Source organism: Madurella fahalii (assembly GCF_045866475.1).
Source record: "Madurella fahalii IFM 68171 DNA, scaffold_2, whole genome shotgun sequence".
Classification (NCBI taxonomy): domain Eukaryota; kingdom Fungi; phylum Ascomycota; class Sordariomycetes; order Sordariales; genus Madurella; species Madurella fahalii.
In genome coordinates this window covers 8,818,268-8,834,226 of record NW_027263972.1, presented here as the reverse complement: position 1 = coordinate 8,834,226, position 15,959 = coordinate 8,818,268, and the positions used below count along the sequence as shown (strand labels likewise).

Here is a 15,959-nt window from a genome sequence, read left to right as displayed (position 1 = left end):
TCATTAGAGCGCCGAAGCAATGGCGGCAACAGCGACAAGGCCGAAGAGAGCCGTGTTGAGGGCGACGCCGGCGGCACTGTTCTCATCATCACCATCACCGCCATCGGTACCATTGTCGCCATCGGACGTCTCGGAGCTGGTATCCTCGTTGGCATTTTCAACGTCGCTGCTGCAGGCATAGGTCCCCCGGACATGGCCCTCACCGCCTTCATCCCGGGGAGCAAGCGGAGCCAGAGCCTCGCAAGACTCAGAGATATCGTTGGTGCTCGCGGCGTCAAAGGCGCCAGCAACCAAGTCAAGCGCGGGGAATGAAATCCTGGGAGCGTGTATTGTCAGCAATCCATGGCTACTCAAGCATAATAGAGACAGTTTACAACTTACTCATCAAAGCTACCTCGGAGCTTGACAGCACCGCCAACCTCCTCGAGTCTGGGGAAGGCGGTCAACCTCGCCAGTTGGGTATTGTTAGCAATGAGCAGGCCGCCGCCGATAGTGGTCAAGACGGGGAACGTCAGGTTGTTGAGGTTGCCGTTGCTAACGAATGAGATGTCGCCGGTCTGAGTTGAGGTGAGGTTCGGCAGGCTGAAGGTCTCAAAGAGATTCTGGTCGAAGCTGGCAGTGCCGTTGACAGTCCTCAGCAGCGGCGCCGAGAAACTGCTGGCGTTGGCAATGGCCATCTCGGCAACCCAAATCAGGTTGGGCAGCGACACCTCAAGCTCGAGACCATTGTCCTTGATGTTGAGGTTCTCCTCAATGGTGCTGAACTGGAGATCGACGCTTTGGAGGCGGCGGTTGTTGTTCACATCGAACCTCCTCACAGTTCTCAGGTTGAAGGCGCTCAGATCCTCGAGGAAAGTGTCGCTGAGAATGACTTCATCGGCCGTGGTCAGGGGTCCGAGGGTCGCACTATTCAGCACGCCGACGGATATCCACGAAATCGATTGGACCGTGGTGAGCGCCGAGAACGAGACGCTGCGCAGTAGGCTCAAATCGTTGAGCGTGAATGCGCCTTCAATCCTCTCAATAGTGTCACTTGACACCGTCTCGATCCGCGAGTTGTTGCGGACTGTGACGCCGCCGGTGATGACTTCGGGACCGTTGAGTTGGATGCTGCCGGCAGCCTCGCTACCAATCACCACGGTGCCGCTGACCGTCTGGCAGCCAGCGAGTTCGGTGGCTTCGGCCTGGCTCTGGATAGTCGTAGTGGAGACAGTGCAAGTCCGAGACTGGGCTAAGCGGCAACTGGGTTAGCCTCCGTAGCTTGTGTATCTGGCTCTGTATTGCACTCACCTGCGGCCGAGCCGATTGCCGCGAGGGCCGGAATGAGATGCTTGACAAGCATGTTGTCGACTACTATTATTCGGTCAACGCGGTTAGAATGCTGATTCTGCAAAGTACCGGAGGTGAACAAGAAGGATAAATGTGCAGTGGAGGTGGAGCTGGTATTTGTAGCGAGTCAATGGGCCGCTTCGCAAACCCAGCAGAAGAGACAGATCTGGGTAAAAGATTCGACAAGTCGGTTCGCGATAGAGGGCGCTCTCGCACGCGAATCCCGGGCCAAAGAGCTCTGCCTTCTGCCTGCCTAATCTACTTTCTCCGTCCTTTCCCGGGGTTTGCGCGTGAGGGTAGGTGTTGTGGACGGTGGGATGGGCCGGTTTAAAGCGACTCGACTCGTCAAACGCCGTGGCTTCACGTAGTTGAGCGCCGCAACGCTCAGAGCGAGGGGCGACGCTCTCCCAGTCTTCTTGCCCCGCCAACGTGTGTGTGTATGCGTGTGTGTTTGTGTGTGTGTGTGTGTGTGTGTGTGTGTGTGTGTGTGTGTGTGTGTGTGTGTGTGTGTGGATGTATGGGCGTTGTGTGAGACCAAGGTTCAAATGCCAACGCACCTCTTCTTCAATCGAGCGGCGGGCTGCTGGAATGTCTTTCGATGGTAATTGTCGACGCGGTGACGAGAAGAATCAAGTTTCAATTCGGAATGTGGAAGGAGAGTGAGCGAGCGACCTTCGTTGGACCTCCTGCTCTTTCTCTTCCAGAAGGAGAGTAACGAGTGAATCGAAGTGAAACTTAACGAGAGGAGGGAAAAAGTGATGTAAAACGGGAAGGAGAGCAGTCTGTCCAAGGGGTAGAAAACGCAGCAGAAACCTGCAAGGAAGGGGTAATTGGAGCTAAATTACTGCCAGGAGGGCCGTTCTGGATACGGGCACGCCCCTGCAGTATCGGTGGGGAACTGCAACCACACTAGCAACGCCCCAGTGGATGCCCGCCAACCGCCGATTGAGTGCCCCCGTCAATCAAGCTTCTCGGGAAACACAAGGTCGACCGTTACTCAATTGCCCCGATTACCTGAACGCTGGGTATTCCAGAGAGGCACAATAAGACTCTCGCGGTTGATTTGGGTACGAGCCGTTTATCCCTCCAACTCCAAACAGCACGATACAAACGGTCGATGCCAACACCCTCTCTCCGGTTCACCCGTACCTGGCTGAAATGATGGGGTGGGCCCTCATCACCTCACAGGGTTAGGACGGTGTCACTACCACAGTCCTGTGGGCTAGGTTGGGTTGCCCTTGGACCAGGACACCCCTGCTCATCGGCCAACTTCCAAGCTTCGCCGAGCACGCCCTCCTTTTTCCTTGGGCGGCCGGCGACGTCGATGACGGTCTTGGCTGGCCAGGGGCCGATCTTGCAGCGGCGAGATTGTCCTTCCTCGGTCCAAGCACGAACACATGGTCTCGAACAAAGAGTCCGTCGGACCATAAAACTCGTTGTGTCGTTGGGCTTTGAGCCCACCGTTGTAGCGGTATCAAAGTACGAAGTAATAGCATTGAAAACTTGCAGGATGCAGGATGCAGGTTGGACATCCGAAAGGTGCTGATCCCACCCAAGTTTCCTGCTTCTCGATTTATGACGTTGTCACCAACGGAGAAACACACGGGATAACACCGAGGTGAAACGCCCTGATGAATTGTTTACCTTGCCTCGCCCACGATAAGCCCGTCGCATCGACCAAATTGCTCGGAGGCCCCCGAGCTTAAAAATCAGAAAAATGAGCGATACGGCCGAAGCAGTCCTGGATTGGTCAGAGCGAAGGGAATCACTCCACCTTGTGGGTTTGATTCAGCGCGGATTCAGCGCGATTGATGGGAGGCGGTCCCCACGACAATTATCACCATCCCACTTTCTCCAACCCCCCGAGACGCATGCGCGGCCATGAACTGTTGCAGGCTTGGGATGGCAGGGCTCCTGCCAATCAACTAGTGGCAGGGCACGTCCAAGTCATTGGCAGCCGTCCCATCTGTGGGCGGGCAGCGGGTGGCTTGCCGCGCTGCTAACGTACCGGAATCTTGATTGCGAATCTCGTGTGTTACGCTCACCCCGGCCAGGCTCATTCCCTTTCAAGTTTGGCCCTTTTTGCCCCCTTTAGGTTTTCTGCACCATTCTTTCTCCAAGTTGGACATTCTCGGTTGTCGATATGAAACAGGACACCGAAACATAACAAGGGCCCCTCTTTGCGATATGTTTCCTCCTGCCGCACTGGGCCAGCCTGGAAAAGTCTACGCAAGCCGGAGATTTCTTCCTTCCATCCACCGTAGGACGAGGTTCTTCTCTTGTGCTTTGTGCATGACCCTCCACGCGTGCCATCATCGTGACAGCGCAGCACATGTGCCTCGTGTTGTCCATCAATAGCTAAGACTTTGTGCGCATTGCGATGCTCTGCACCTGTGCAACAAAACGAGGCATCACAGCTGGCAGGTTTTAGTGCTTGCGTAAGCTTCTTTGCCATGCATCTTCTGCAATGGGATCTTCCGTGCTCTCTGGCCTGTGTTGTTGATTCGGGTCTTTAACCGACAGATGCCATACCAAACGCTTATGTCTTCCGTAACCGCCTTCCGACAAGGTCCCATCGCGCAAGTCCAGTTAAGGCATGTTTCCTGGGCGCTGTCGTGGCGACCAGAGGAAGAAACTGGGAAGCTATGATGATAGGTCCGCCGGGTGACCATCGTGCAGGCACGTCTTGCATCCCCGAAAAGCACGCCGTCAAAGGAAGCTGAAATTCCGGTTTTGTTGCAGGAAACGGGGAACTAAGCCCGTATTTGTTGTTGCACACTGGGGGGCCGCTGAAACATACACCACTTCAAACCAATCCAGTCTCGAGAAATTCGTTGTCGAGCTTACGTATGTCAACCAAGGCAGGCCGAAACGGACGACCTTCCAAGACCGACAGGGATTGCCGGCAGTGGCGGAAGCCGCTGCATTGACGGTAAGCTTGATTCCTAGCGACACCACCCCGACTGGGCATGCCATTGGTGGCTCTTACAGGAGCTGCTAAGGAGGGGCACAAGCATCGCGAGGTCGTCAGGATGCGGCGAAGGGGGGGACAAACGCTGCCCCGCTTACTCCAGCGTGCTGATATCCGTCTCTTCAACCCTCCACATGTACCACATGAACAAGCTCCGAAACGGCGCAAACCTACTGCTAATCTCCTCCATCTCCTTCTCGCTCATATACTTCCACTTGCCGCCCTTGGCCTTCAGCTTGGCCACATCCCGGCCGACAAACGCTGCCATGCCGCGCTGCACCCCGAGGTCCCCCAGCGAGAAGACGTCCATGCGCTTGAGCGCAAAGCACGCAAACATCTCGACGCTCCATCTGCCCAGTCCGCGCACCGCCGTCAGCTTCTCGAGCACCTCCTCATAGGGCGCGTCGGCGAGCATCTGCGTCGTCAGCTCGCCCGACGCGAACTTCTCGCCCAAGCCCTGCAGGTACTCAGCCTTGCGCTGCGAGAGCCCTGCCGTTCGGAGCTTCTCGATCGGGGTTGCCGCCACTTGCGACGGGTGAGGGAAAAACCGTCCCGTGGTTGCGGCATCGCCACTGTTGCTGCTGCTGCTGCTGCTGCTGCCGCCGCCGCCGCCATCGTCGAACAGGGCCACGAACCGGGCCTTGATCGACTTGGCCGCCGCCCCGCTGACCTGCTGCGAGATTATGCTGCTAGCTAGCGCCTCGAAGGGGTCGACCTGTTCGGCCAGGCCCTCCGGAGAAAAGATGCGGCAGTGGTGCTTCTCAATGAGCGGCTTCATGCGCGGGTCGACCTTGATGAGGTGGGCACAGGCCTCCTCTAGGATGTTGGCCGTCGTCGTCAGAATCGTTGGCGTTGGTGTTAGCGCGTGACCCTCGCGGAGCTTGGACAGCGAGACGGCGGCGACAGGCTTTGAGGCGATGATGCGCGAGGTCTTTGGGGAGCGGAGAAGGGCGTTGGTGCGACTCGGATCGGCCAGGCGGTTGACTGCTGCAGGGCGAGGTTTTTGTGCCGGCGTCATGCCGGCGCTTTGCACTCCCTCGGCCATGAGCTTGACCGTGTCAGGTGTGGGAGTCTCTGGCGGCTCGAGATCGTCCTTGATCTTCCGTCGGCGCGGAGTTGACGGGGCTTCCCCTGGCGCTTCGGTTACCGGGACCTGCGCTGCCGCTTTCCGCTTGCGGGATGGGGCTGAAAGGGCCGTTGGAGGTGCTAAATCCGCGACTTCGGCGTTGCTCGCCATCGCCCTAAGGCGGGCAGACCTCCGTGATGCCATGCCACCGGTTTTGGTTGACGACCAACGACGCGGGAAAACTCCAAGTGCCGCGGGTAGGTGTTTCAAAGCCACAGATGCTTGACCAGGAAAGTGGGCCAAGGCCGATAAGTGCGATAGATTCCTTGTAGAGAGTATCGTAAGGCGACGCGCGAGATGGAAGTTTAGTGACTGGTTTGGCATCCCCTTGGGATGCCAACCAGCTGAGGCTGTAGGTGATTACGTGAACAAGGCCGAGCCCCAGGATGTTGACTGGTTACTAGTTATTTGTAATCCGCCGGCTTGGGAAGACGAAGGTTGGCAGGGTTGCAAGATGGCGCCTTTGGCTGCCCAAAAGAAAAGGGGTGGGGGGAAAGGGGAAGGTTCTTGGGAATCTTACTTCACCCGCATTGCGAGGGTGAAACGCCCTTTAAGAAAGTGGGACGCGCCCTACAAGATGTCATCGCGCTGCTGTCGCCTGCTCACGTGGAACAGGGGCCAGGTAGGTGAATTCAATTGGAACAGCACCTGCATCATCACGCCAGTTCGAATCCCGGTGTTATCTTATGCCAAGGTTTCCGGAAACGGGAAGGTTGCGCCTGAATTGAAAGCCATGACAGGCTAATGGAATTGAGCCAGGCTATCAGCATCCCCTTTGTCCACTATCAGGTGTTACCAGGTGTTTAGCAAAGGTATTCCATTTAGTGCAACTTAACAATCCTATTGTGACGGTTGTGGCATTCAACAGACCAGTTTGTTTTCTTCAACCCCCAGGGTTAGTTCCTAATTTTTCGGTTTTCTTTTTTTGTCCCTCCGCCCTGGAGGAGGTGTGCCAATACTGTTAAGGCACAGAGGGACAAGCGAAGGGGTAAGCCCAACGGGATCCATTAGGATTAGGATCCGCCAAGGTAAGGCCCAGACCTCAAAACCCAGGGTATGAGTGAGACAATGTGCACATGGAAGTCGTGATTTACACTCCACTGGAGGGGTAGCTGAAGCCTAGACTCGCAGTCTTAGATGCTGGCAATCGCCGTGCGTAGTGTAGAGGTTTTGGAACAGAGGGGGGATTGGTGGATCAGTTAATTAAGGTACCCATCCCTGAGCTCTGCAGTCGCACATCGGAAAGCGAACCACGATAGGTGTCGCAGCAAATTAATCCGAAGCTGCGGGAAATGCATCGGAACAACAGTGTGGCTGGAGTTGCAACAATTGGATCCAATCTCGTATCAAACGAGATGGAGGTCTCGGCCCGCTGATATTCCGTCTGTGAGAGAAGTATATGTACCTATCGCCGGGTAAAGCAGCTAGCCTTGGGCGCCACAGAGCGCGCGCAGTGCATTGAACTGATTGAACATGTTAGAATGCTGCTTTTCACCCAGCGTCCGCTCTCTTTGAGGTTACTTGGACAGTGATTGCGCGCTGCGATATTGGAATCGCGTGGGGGTGATGGGTAGAGGGTGTCTTGTGTACGAAGTCGAAGTGGACTTGGGAAAGCTTCTGGTGGGCTTGGCACAGTGGAACTTACCCCGGCACTCTCCCCTACCGAACTAGGGGTGGCTAACGCAACTGAGACTGGCTGCATGGTTCCAGTTCGCTTGTCTTCGATTCTCACCCACCTGCGCCCGGGCTTGCGAAAGGAACACGGCCGTAGAGGGACACAGACGACGAGCAGCGGTCCCTTACCTCTACCCACCACGCGCCCCGCAGCAACAGCAGGCGATATTCACCAGCTCAGGTTTTGCATCCATCATTACTTTCAGCATCGCCCAGTGCCGCCCAGTGCCACCCGGTATCGCCCCCCCCGTCACGCTTGGCCAAGGCTTATCCAAATTTCTTGCGTGGCCCGCTGAGCTGTTCAGTTAGTGTGCCACACGGTTGGCGCACCCAGCACGACAGTGAGGGACGGACGCGCGGTCCCGTATCCTGCCGGTTGCACCATCAACATCGTCGGGTGGTGCTGAGGACCAGCGGGACGCTTCAGAATGCTCCTCCCTAAAGGCGGCGTCAGCTGGAAGGCGGCTAGAGCGAGCCTGCCGCCTACGAGAGCGATATGGGTGCTCTTGACCAGATCTCGGTTTCTCCTGCTTGTCGCCGTCGCCGGCACGATACTATTACTATGGCGCGGCATCAGCACATCCGCGCCTGACTTGCAAAGGTAAGAATTGCCCCGCGGCCGTCGTCGGCCCCGTGGCCTCCGGATGGCTAACCTGGTCCGTGGTTGGTATAGTTTCTATTGCTGGGGCCCGTCAAAACCGCCTATGGATATGACATTGGACGAGCAAGCAAAATGGCAAGCCCACCTCCATACTCCGGTAATATTCAATCACCATGCGCCGCTAAAAGTCAACTCGTCAACAATCCGGCATGTCGATCTAAATCCCATCAAGTCTACCACCAATGCCGTCGCGAACGAGGAACGAGTCCTCATCCTCACGCCGCTCAAGGATGGTGCTCGATACCTCTCCAAATATTTTGAACTGATCGCAAAGCTCACTTATCCCCACCACCTGATCGATCTTGCCTTCCTAGTTGGCGACTCTACCGACGACACGCTTGCCGTTCTCGCGGCCGAGCTCGACCGGATTCAGAAGAGGCCCGACAACATTCCCTTTCGGAGCGCCCTGGTGGTGGAGAAGGACTTCAATTTCAAACTCAGCCAGGAGGTCAAAGAGCGGCACTCGTTTGAAGCTCAGGGCCCCCGGCGGAAGGCTATGGGCAGAGCTCGGAACTACCTCTTGGCCACGGCTCTTCAGCCCGAACACTCGTGGGTGTACTGGAGAGACGTGGATATTGTGGACAGCCCCGACAAGATCCTTGAGGACTTCATTGCTCATGATCGGGACATCCTCGTTCCCAGTATGGACAAGCTTTGCATGGGATTTTTGGAAGAGGTGCTGACCCGGTACAGACATTTGGTTCCACCGTTACGAGAACGGCCGCGATATCGAAGGCAGATGTGCGTTTAGATCTACCGTCGTCTTATGTTTAGCGCCTCAGCTGACTTTGAACTAGTCGACTACAACTCATGGGTCGAGTCCGATAAGGGCCGCAAGCTAGCTGCGGGTCTGGATAAGGACGTCGTCCTCGCCGAGGGTATGGTCGCCGGTATAAACTTGACCTGCTGGCCCAACTGACGGTTTTCTTCAGGCTACAAGCAGTACGACACTGGTAGAACCCACATGGCCAGGATGGGTGACTGGCGCAACAACAAGGACGAAGAGATTGAGTTGGACGGCATTGGCGGCGTGAACATCATTGTCAAGGCAGATGTTCACCGATCCGGTGAGTAGTAACCCGTCTCATTCTTGAAACCCGAGCTTACACGGTACAGGAATAAACTTCCCATGCTATGCATTTGAAAACCAGGCGGAAACAGAAGGATTTGCCAAAATGGCCAAGAGGGCCGGATATGGCGTTTATGGCCTTCCCAACTACGTCGTCTGGCATATCGACACCGAAGAGAAGGGAGGTAATGCATGAATTTCTGGGCCTTAGGTTTATTCGCCCGGTAGATTTCACGACGACAGGAAACGCTCCGCTCCGAGGAAAGCAGGGTATATTTTGTACGACAGCCCACGACACATACCGGACCATCGATGTTGGCCAACTTGCGAGACAGGCGTTAGGGGAATTGGGTTGGAATTTTTTTTTTTTTTTTTTTTTTCTATTATTTGGAATCGACAAGCGTTATGAGCCCGGCATCTGGTATCTGAACCTCCTTTGACCTTGCAGTTAACGAGACCTGCCAATCCATCTCTTCGCAGGTCCTCGGCCTCTGACGGCTTGGGCATGCATTGTTTCATCACCGTCATTCGTGTCGAGGGAGCACCTTGGATGATCAGAGACGGCGCTTCTAGCTCCATTAATTCGGATATGTCGGTCTCGTGGTATGGTTGGCTATGACGGGCTGAAAGCGAATACCCCACTTCTGGATGTCTAAGCGAATGTTCACTTATTTGGAAGCGCCTGGGACGGTGACGGGTCTGCCGCACGGGCTGCCTGGGCTTGTTTACTCGCTGGACGCAGGGGGAGGCTGTGCTCTTTTTCTGTCGGGCGTGGATTCCAACGGGTTCTCGATCGGGTAGAACTGGAAAGAGCAGGATTAATATCTACTTGTTACTGACTACAAGCAGAGGCTGCTTGTCATTTGTACAAGGAAATGGCGTAGGAGTGTCAACATTTATCAGTTAGTCTCTTGGGGTTTAGGAATCTTGCAGCCGCCGTGACCCTGGCTTGAGTAAGCTCCCTTTCACTTGGAGCACTGGGGACTCCCGAAAGCACCTACGCCCGGAAATACGGTCTTGCATAGGTTGAAGACGTAACAAAATCGGTGAGCGAGTCTTTTTTGATTGAATGAACAACCCAAGGTCTATACATACAGGCCGGCTCGCCTCCTCGCTGGCGGCCTCCAGGTCCTCCCGAGCCCCTACCCTCCTGCCATTGTGTCACGCTCCCTAAAATACAGTGCCCGACAAACAGGAAACTCTATCCTTTCCACGCCATCCCGCTTCTCAAACCACCGTCTAATGCTTCTTGAGGACGGTCAGGGCGTCGAGGTCCTCCCGCTCCTTGGCCTCGGCCTGGAGCTGCTCGAGGATGGGTGTCAGGTACGGGACATCCTCTTCGGGCTTTGTCCACTCCGACTTGGGCAGGATCTTTTGTTGCAAGCTGAGCTGGGTGGCGCGGCGGATCCGGTAGATGCGGTCGTAGCTCTCTTTCGGCGGCAGGCGATGCAGCGCTTTGAGCACGGTCTCGTTCTCTTCGACGATCAGGTCGTCGGCGCTGTTTCCCCAGGTCCATGGTGGTTAGCCAGGATTGGCTTCCCTAGAGGCCAATTGGTCGGCCGGAGAGGTGTCGAGGGCGTGCAAAACTCACCGGAGACCCATCTGGCGATAACCGGCGGCGTTGGTGTACCAGCCGGCCAGCGGCGTCAACAGCTTCTGCAGCCAGGGCCGCTTGACGACGGAAGAGATCAGGGAAGGTGCGACAGGCATGGTGGCGGTTGGAGATTCTTCGCGGAGACGTGGTGGGCTTCGAAGGTTGACCTGTCACCAAATTGCCGCGAAATCAGACGGTGCTGCGAAGCTCTCCCGGGAAAAACCGTTGTTGCTTGTGTTTCTGCCTGAATAATAAGGTTTGAGAGCACAGCAAGCGCAGGGCAATCAGCCGCGAATTCGCAGGGATGATGAGGTAATGGCGCAGAAGCCAGAAACCTGCATTGGGTCGCCGATAAACCCCAATTGATAACGCTGAAATGCCCTTGCTCACGAGGAAATCCTGTAACGTTTTACAGAGACACAGGACCGAGACAGCAGTTTTTTGCTCGATTAAACTGCGGGTCCCGAGACCATAAGAAGCTTCAACCGACACAAATTTTGCGACTTTTTGAAAGACGTTTGCATCGAGCCCCGCCGGCAGCGTTCCTAGGCCGGACGGAACGGGTATCGCAATCACAATCACCTCGGTACAACCGTACGCGGCACCTCCGTTGCCAGCCCTCGTGCTCACGATTGTTGCATGACTCGGGAGGAGCCAACCCACCAACTTGGTTCCAACAGTGGGACGCATCGTTGGCAGACGCCTCTAAAGTCACCGAGTAGCTGACATCCGAAGCCGCGTGCAGCCCGTCGGTCGGCGCTGGCCGGCACCGCTTGGCTACTACGTCCGATTGTGCAATCCCTCCCGCCGCCAAGAACGTTTTCCTTTCAAGCTCCTCCGCCATTCCCGCTCGCAACCCTCGGCACCACTTACCTGGCAGCTCATCGCACACTTCCGCGCAGAATCGTACGGGCGCGAAACACGATACTGTATCAACACCCGAGTCTCCGCACCCCAAGTCCATGAACAGGGAGAACCGCTAGGAGCAGTCACGATCCCCTGCCTGTGCGGGCATTTTCCCCGCACACCGGCACGAGAGGGAATCGCAGACATAATCGCACCCGAGACAACCCCTCTAAATAAGGCAAAAAGCAGCCACACAGGAACACGAGACCAACCGGACAGAACACCGCCATCTCGGAGACTAAACGCCGCTGGAGGACCCGGCGGCGCACCCAGCCAGAGCCGTGCCCCTCCCCGAAGGCGGCATGTCTCACAACGAACACCACCTATCGCCACACGGACAACCCGCACCCGCATCTCCGGCAGAATATGGGGTAGCGCTGCCTCCATCCCAGGTATCTCAGGTTCAGTCGGCGGAGTTTTCAAGCCAAGGGCCAGGGTCGGTGAAGCCAGCGGTTGGTGAGACGATGCCGGACCCGGGCGAGCTCACACTCTCGGAGAAATGGGCTGTTCAGGCGTCGGATCCGCAGTTTAACGCGCTGTCCGGTGCAGTAGCTGGCTTCACATCGGGCGTTGTTACGTGCCCGCTAGACGTCATCAAGACTAAGTTGCAGGCACAGGGGGGCTTCATTGCGCAGGCCGCAGAGCATCGGCACACGAGGATTTACAAGGGCCTGTTCGGGACAGCAAGCGTGATATGGAGGGAAGAAGGGCTGAGGGGCTTGTACAGGGGTTTGGGCCCCATCGTAATGGGATACCTACCGACCTGGGCCGTGTGGTTCACCGTCTACAACAAGAGCAAGAAGCTGGTGGGCCAGTACCAACGTAGGTCCACCCGAGTCCTGCGAAGACGGGCAACCTCGAATGCTGACGCGAGTACTGCAGAAAACGACTTGGCCATCAACTTCTGGTCATCCATCATCGCGGGGGCCAGCAGCACCATTGTCACCAATCCGATTTGGGTCATAAAGACCCGTCTCATGTCGCAGACGAGCAGGCACGACAGGGCCGGCTTCTCGCTCGGTCCGAGGAGCCCCAACACCCCGACGTCGCGCCCAACACTCCACCAACCATGGCACTACAAGTCGAGCTGGGATGCCGCTCGCAAGATGTACACGACCGAAGGCATCCTTTCCTTCTACTCGGGACTCACACCAGCGCTCCTCGGCCTCACGCACGTTGCCGTCCACATCCCCACGTACGAATATCTAAGGAAGAAATTCACTGGCAAGGCTATGGGCGCCGCAGGCGTCGACGGCCAGGATGAAAAGGAACACTGGTTCGGTATTCTATCAGCGTCAATAATGTCCAAAATCATTGCCAGCAGCGCGACCTACCCGCACGAGGTCATCCGTACACGACTGCAAACGCAGCGTCGGCCGACGCCCGGCCAAGAGTACATGGAAGGCCTAGGAGGCGTGGCGCAGGGGGTTGGAAACGGGGTGACCCAGTCGCAGCTGCCACGGGGGCCCAAGTACCGAGGAATCGTCTCGACTTTCCGCACCATGCTGCGCGAAGAGGGATGGAGGGCTTTCTACGCCGGCATGGGCACCAACATGATGCGTGCCGTGCCGGCCGCGACGGTTACGATGCTCACCTATGAGTCGGTCATGGGTCACCTCAACCACGCCCGTGCGAGCGGCAAGAAGAAGCTACAAGGCGAATTCGGACGACCCGAGTTCTCGGGCTCATAATCACGGAGCGTGGCGGATACGGTTTTATTTTGTAAAGCTCCGTTGGGCCGCGGTTTGGTCTTTAGAAGTCGATGCGAATCACCACCTCTCGTCTGCGTTACCCAGGACGCACTCTTCTTAAACAACCCTTCCGACTCTGCAAAAGGCGCAAGAGATCTTCAAGAGACAAGCCGGCGCCACCAACGGCGCTAGGAGTAGAGGCGGGAGGGAATGAAAGGAAAAGGCAGGATTGTCTAACGTTTCCCTAATTTTGTTTTTACTCTCGATGCGTAATACCCGATTTCGAAACGGCGGCCGGTGTAAGTATAGACTGGGGCAGTGGACAAGCGATCCAGCAAGCGGCAAAAGAAGCAACGAAGGGTTTTCTCTCATTGATCATCCATGGGTCCCGGGCTGCATTCGTCTTTTTCTCGGGTTGGACTGGGCAGGCAGACAAGTAACATCTTACATCTACTGGAAACGCCAATTTTCTACTACTGACTGGGTTTCTGTTTGGTTCTTACGGGACTGCATCTACATGGCCGGCGATGAGGACAGCCGGGGATTTCTTTACTGGGGCGCTCTCTCTTTCTCTGGCTCTCTCTCTCTCGGTTTCGGGGCGGTTGGTTTATTGTGCTGCATTTGCACTCGGCTTCGTTCTCTGTACGGAGTATATTGCATACATTACTGAATACTGAGGTGGAAGGGGGGGTGGAACGGCGGGGTGGAAGGGGGATGGAAGGGGGATGGAAGGAGATGGCTGGGGGGACCGCCTCTGGCCTACTGGGGGTGAGGTGATGGAGTGAAGTGTATATAGGGATGAGGCAGAATAGGAGCTGTGAATACACTACTTACCACAATCACTCAGAGACAAGGATTTGAGGGTGTTGGCTCGGTTAATCTTTTTTGGCCTCTTGACGAGAAATGGCAGGCGGGCCAGTGCAGCCGAAAGCGGCGCTTACAAGAGCAAGTACACGATAAAAAGCCCTCGGGCCTGGGATCACATATACGATACGGGATTGGACTCTGGCCGATACTCTGAACAATCGATCATAGCTCCCCCAGGATGCTTCCAGCACTGTGGGTGACGTCGCTCAAAACAAGGTCCTTTGTTTGGGTGGCGTGACATTTGGGACGTCCCAGAAGCGCACCCCCTAAAATCTGAATTTCTGCGGCAGGCCTCGCAACCAGTCTGTCGGGACTGACACCCCATCGAAACAACCTCCCCCGCCAGCGCATCGCCCACTTAGATTGCAGAGGGATGAAATAAAGCGCGCAACATGTTTAATGGTCGCATAAATGCACGGGTATGCAAGCCGTCTCCTGCCGCATTTCCAGTAGGTCGTTGTGCTGACGGGCTCTGCAGACGGCCATGGCGCCGATGGCGGCGTTTACAATGGCTTGTTTGTTGCTAGTGTAAGTTTTGGTTCTCCGTCGATTGGCCTGTCATGCACAGTGAGCTGATCTGATTGATGTTGCAGGTATGCACGCTCTTCGATCCGCGCTGCGAGGATGAATGCGGTGGGTTGATGTTCTTTTGTTTGCCTTTCATGGCGTCCCTTGCGAGATCTTTTCCTACCGAGTTGACGTCGCTTACATAGGGAGCGGGGATTGCCATGAATTTTACTGCCCGACAACCGAGCGTCTGGGCATGTCCTTACGGGTGGGCGAGATGCTAACGATCCGCGATAGAAGATCACCCACGAAGCTGAGCATCAGCAGCGGCTGCGGGAGGCGGAAAAGAGGCGGTGATGGAGCGGCTGATGACTGCACAGGGTTTTACGGAGAAGCTGGTCATGGTTGGTCTGCTTGCGATGTGAGTGAAAGTGAGAGCAAGCGTCTATTATTGCCATTGCTAGACGTTGAGACTGGGAGTCAACTACCGGCCAAGGAAAGAGTATCCATTCCAACCGCTAGTTACTGGCAGAAAAAGTAAACGCAAAAAAGACCATGTATATACACAACGCTCAATTAGCGGTTCTTCAAACGAGTACTCCCCCAATCGCAACAAGGCAGCAAAAAGGAAAAAAAGCCGAACCTCCCGAGCAGCATCTTCCGGTTCACTCCTTCTTCTCCTCGGCCTTCTCCTCCCCGTTAGCGCTCTCGGGCGCGAGCTCGGTAGGCTTATCTTCCCCCTTCTCCTCGGCCTCCTTCTCCTTCTTCTCCTCCTCCTCCTTGGCGGCGTCCACGGCCTCGTCGACCTTCTCGGCAGCAGCGCCGCCGCCGCTCAACCCCTCGACGATCTCCTTGACGACGTTCACGGTGGCCTCGGGACCGCCGGCCTGGGCGGCGAGCACCTTGCCGGTCTTGTCAACGACAAACACGCCGCGCGTAGTGCCCTTGGGCGCCTTCTTCAGGCCGATGGCGCCAATGAGGGTGGCCTGCGGGTCGCACAGCAAAGGGTAGGGCAGCTTCTGCTTCTCCTTGAAGGCAGTGTTGGCCTTGGGTGAGTCGGACGAGAGCCCGTAGATGGTGAGGCCGCTCGCCGAGGTGAGCTCCGAGTAGGCGTCGCGGAAGAGGCAGGCTTGTCGGGTGCCTGTGGGCATTTGGGAAAAACACGGATATATCAGGCTGGGGGTGATTACAAATAGGGGGGGGGGGGGGTTTTTGGATGAGGTTGGGTTTCACTTACACCCCGGAGTCGAGGCCTTGGGGTAGGTAAACAAGGCCACGCCGGCCTTGCTCTCGTCGACGAGGGCCTTGAGGGTCGTCTTGGCGCCGTCGTTGGTCTCAATCTCGCCGCCGAAGCCGTCGAGGGTGATGATGTCGCCGACGGCAGGCTTGGCGGCGGCGTCGCCGGACGAGGAACCATTGGCGCTCGCGGTCGCCTTGGTTACCTTCTCCTTGACGGTCTCCTTTACCTTGGAGGCGGTCTTGGCGACTCTGGACTGCTTCTTTGCCGGAGGCGGCGGCGGAGGCGGCGCCTTGCGCTTGCGGAGCTCAACGGGCATGGCGGGCT

The 15,959-nt window shown here is 56.5% G+C and overlaps 6 protein-coding genes across 6 annotated transcripts; 2 read left to right on the top strand and 4 right to left on the bottom strand.

Moving 5' to 3' along the window:
* Window positions 1-3: 3 nt before the first annotated feature.
* On the bottom strand, window positions 4-1,342 carry ecm33 (cell wall protein Ecm33; the record flags this gene model as incomplete). The annotated part of the gene is made up of 3 exons (XM_071060808.1): window positions 4-316; window positions 382-1,231; window positions 1,291-1,342. 3 exons carry the CDS (start codon window positions 1,340-1,342, stop codon window positions 4-6), a joined length of 1,215 nt encoding a protein of 404 aa, XP_070916909.1.
* Window positions 1,343-4,394: 3,052 nt separating this feature from the next.
* MAG1 (3-methyladenine DNA glycosylase) lies at window positions 4,395-5,570 on the bottom strand (the record flags this gene model as incomplete). Its single annotated transcript, XM_071060807.1, has 1 exon — window positions 4,395-5,570. The coding sequence occupies one exon, from the start codon at window positions 5,568-5,570 to the stop codon at window positions 4,395-4,397; it is 1,176 nt and encodes a 391-aa protein (XP_070916908.1).
* Window positions 5,571-7,528: 1,958 nt separating this feature from the next.
* Window positions 7,529-9,026, top strand: MFIFM68171_05386 (uncharacterized protein; the record flags this gene model as incomplete). Its single annotated transcript, XM_071060806.1, has 6 exons — window positions 7,529-7,701; window positions 7,774-8,402; window positions 8,455-8,502; window positions 8,559-8,639; window positions 8,694-8,828; window positions 8,878-9,026. The coding sequence occupies 6 exons, from the start codon at window positions 7,529-7,531 to the stop codon at window positions 9,024-9,026; spliced, it is 1,215 nt and encodes a 404-aa protein (XP_070916907.1).
* Window positions 9,027-10,069: 1,043 nt separating this feature from the next.
* On the bottom strand, window positions 10,070-10,540 carry QCR7 (Cytochrome b-c1 complex subunit 7, mitochondrial; the record flags this gene model as incomplete). The annotated part of the gene is made up of 2 exons (XM_071060805.1): window positions 10,070-10,328; window positions 10,422-10,540. 2 exons carry the CDS (start codon window positions 10,538-10,540, stop codon window positions 10,070-10,072), a joined length of 378 nt encoding a protein of 125 aa, XP_070916906.1.
* A 1,092-nt stretch (window positions 10,541-11,632) lies between these two features.
* Window positions 11,633-13,021, top strand: MFIFM68171_05384 (uncharacterized protein; the record flags this gene model as incomplete). Its single annotated transcript, XM_071060804.1, has 2 exons — window positions 11,633-12,152; window positions 12,213-13,021. The coding sequence occupies 2 exons, from the start codon at window positions 11,633-11,635 to the stop codon at window positions 13,019-13,021; spliced, it is 1,329 nt and encodes a 442-aa protein (XP_070916905.1).
* A 2,039-nt stretch (window positions 13,022-15,060) lies between these two features.
* Window positions 15,061-15,951, bottom strand: DOT5 (thioredoxin peroxidase dot5; the record flags this gene model as incomplete). Its single annotated transcript, XM_071060803.1, has 2 exons — window positions 15,061-15,536; window positions 15,633-15,951. The coding sequence occupies 2 exons, from the start codon at window positions 15,949-15,951 to the stop codon at window positions 15,061-15,063; spliced, it is 795 nt and encodes a 264-aa protein (XP_070916904.1).
* Between the last annotated feature and the right edge of the window lie 8 nt (window positions 15,952-15,959).